Source organism: Octopus bimaculoides, chromosome 13 (genome assembly GCF_001194135.2).
Source record: "Octopus bimaculoides isolate UCB-OBI-ISO-001 chromosome 13, ASM119413v2, whole genome shotgun sequence".
NCBI classification, from domain to species: Eukaryota; Metazoa; Mollusca; class Cephalopoda; order Octopoda; family Octopodidae; genus Octopus; species Octopus bimaculoides.
The window spans coordinates 25,457,667-25,460,266 of NC_068993.1; the positions used below are offsets into that span (position 1 = coordinate 25,457,667).

Here is a 2,600-nt window from a genome sequence, read left to right on the forward strand (position 1 = left end):
GATGGGAAAGTAAATTCACTAAAGGAACATTGTGAAGATAGAATAAAAACAACACATTTCTTGATACTATCACAGATATTCATGTGATTACATATATAACCTTTACTTTTTTTTTATTCACCAGTTTTAGTGCACATTGGGTATTCCTGTAAATTTACTGACTTTTGATTTGGGATTTTGAATCCTAAATCCTATTACACATGGTCTCCATTTCACAAATACCATTGCATGGAAGGATATGAATTTATAATTTCCATTATTTTAATATCCTATATCTTTTGTCTCTTTTTTTCAGTCACATGTCCACATGAATACACACACACACAGTCATGCACATTTTCCCTATTTTGTCATGTATGATATGATTTTACAAGTTAGGCCAATTTCTTTCTTTTTTTTTTACAGCTGGAGATCATTTTTACTGCTAGCCATTTAATTATGAGACAGTTGGGTTGTACCTTATTGTCAACAAGAGAGATGGCAGCCTACTGAATAATATTTCCTTTCCATGTAAGAAGATAAAAGCTGTGTCCAGTAATCCAATACATTAACCTCACAACCAGTTCCACCCATCATGCAATTCTTGACATGACACCAATCAGATGACACATTTCTGCAGAACTGCAAAGCCATTTTTATTTTTCTGAAGTATTGTGATATCTCCCCATGACTGTAAACATTGATATTTTCCCTGGAACCAATGTCTAACTTTCAACACCTTCTGAATGATAATTCCACAGCAATCAGATGAGTTAATCTCACAACAGCCAAATAAGAAATATAAAACTCATTGAACACACACAAAAAAAACATAACTACATTATGTTTAATTTTAAATGCAATTTATTCTCTTTTGTTCAGTTACCACTACATAGCCATAAGTTACTGCTACACTACCACTGGTTACTGCTATATACAAAGCACCAATATAATCATTCCTTTAATAGAATACTGCAACATAATAACAACCAGATAGTGTTTCATTCAAGAGAAGATAAACAGATGTGGTTGTAGCAGGAGATAAGTGTGTAGTAGTTATGGGGGATAGTTATAATAATAATAATAGGTAGAGGTGGGTAGTTGAAGCAGTAGTTAGGGTGGTAGAGTGGAATAATTATAACAGTAATTGTGACAGCAGTGTAGGGTAATTATAAAAATGGTTGTGGAGGGTAGAGTGGTTTAGTTACATAAGTGGTTGTTAGGAGTAGTTATAATAGGGATTATGGTATAGTCGTAGCTATAGTGGTTATGGGATAGTTATAATAGAAGTTAAGTAGACATAGTAACAGGCCTTAAGAATTCTTTTATTGAGAAATGCTAACACAGTGTCTTTGATTCTTTGCTCCTGCAGCAAGTGTAGTTTTTCCAACAGGACATGGTTTGCAGAAAGTCTTCTCCCATTTGTTCTGGAAGGTCCCTATTGCACATGGCTCACAAACAGTGGCAGTTCGCCGGAAACTTCCTGGCTTACACATATCTGTCAGAAATTGAAAGAATATTTAATCAATACATACAGAATCAACATAGGAAATATGGTCAACATAATAAAACATTAAGTAAACTCATAATAATTGCAGATAATGAACATAATAAATGTAAACAAATATTGATAATTAGATATAGATATTTAACATTTGTTGACCAAATCAGCATAATAAATAATCAACATCATAATGTATTTTATAAACTACATTATAAATCTTAAACTTGGTGGTAGCACTCTGTTCTGCAGTATACAGTCACTGATACTCTATTCCACTATAAATATGGTGTATCAGGGAACATATTGTAGATGTACAGCGAAAGATTTCAGTTGTAATTGTAATAAATATATACCATTACAAAATTTGAAGAAGTGAATATAACTGTACATGTGTATTTCAAACTGATATCCTGACTCTCCACTAATGCAATTATAAATGACATTTGTCCACTAAAGCAGAAGTGAATTATAATGTATATATAATATAAAAATATATAATTCTTAAAATGTATATAAAAAATTTTTAAATGTTACATTATTATATATATTTATATATATTGGTAATAAATAGATATAAATACATAAAAATGATTTATAGTAATAATGATAATTGTTGTCATCATCATCAACATGATACAAGGCCAGCAATTTTGAATCATCATCATCATCATTTAATACTCGTTTTCCCTGCTGGCATGGGTTGGACAGTTCAATTGCAAACTGGTAAGCTGGGGAGTTGCACCAGGTTCCAATCAGATTTGACATGGTTTCTACATTTGCACGAGAGCCTAGTTTTTTATATCTTTTACCTATTTCAGTCATTTGACTGCAGCCATGTCGGGGCACAACTTTGAAGGGTTTTAGTCAAACAAATAGACGCCAGGACTTTTATTTTGAAAGCCTGATACTTATTCTATCAATCTCTTTTGTCAAACCACTAAGTTATGGGGACATAAACACACCAACACCAGTTTTCAAGCAGTGGTGGGGGACATACGATGATGCAAAGACACACACACACACATAGAGATATATATATATATACATAAATATATATATATATATATATATATATAGTTAAAAAAAACAACAAAGTGAGGACGTGATATGGATAGTA

General features: G+C 31.9%; 1 protein-coding gene across 1 annotated transcript in view; it reads right to left on the bottom strand.

Moving 5' to 3' along the window:
- Positions 1-820: 820 nt before the first annotated feature.
- LOC106871923 (fibrillin-1) overlaps positions 821-2,600 on the bottom strand; it is a 694,404-nt gene continuing 692,624 nt past the window's right edge. The window contains exon 51 of the mRNA XM_052972376.1: positions 821-1,477. Coding sequence (XP_052828336.1) covers positions 1,305-1,477 — 173 coding nt within the window. The 3' untranslated portion in view covers positions 821-1,304. The remainder of the gene's footprint in view (positions 1,478-2,600) is intronic.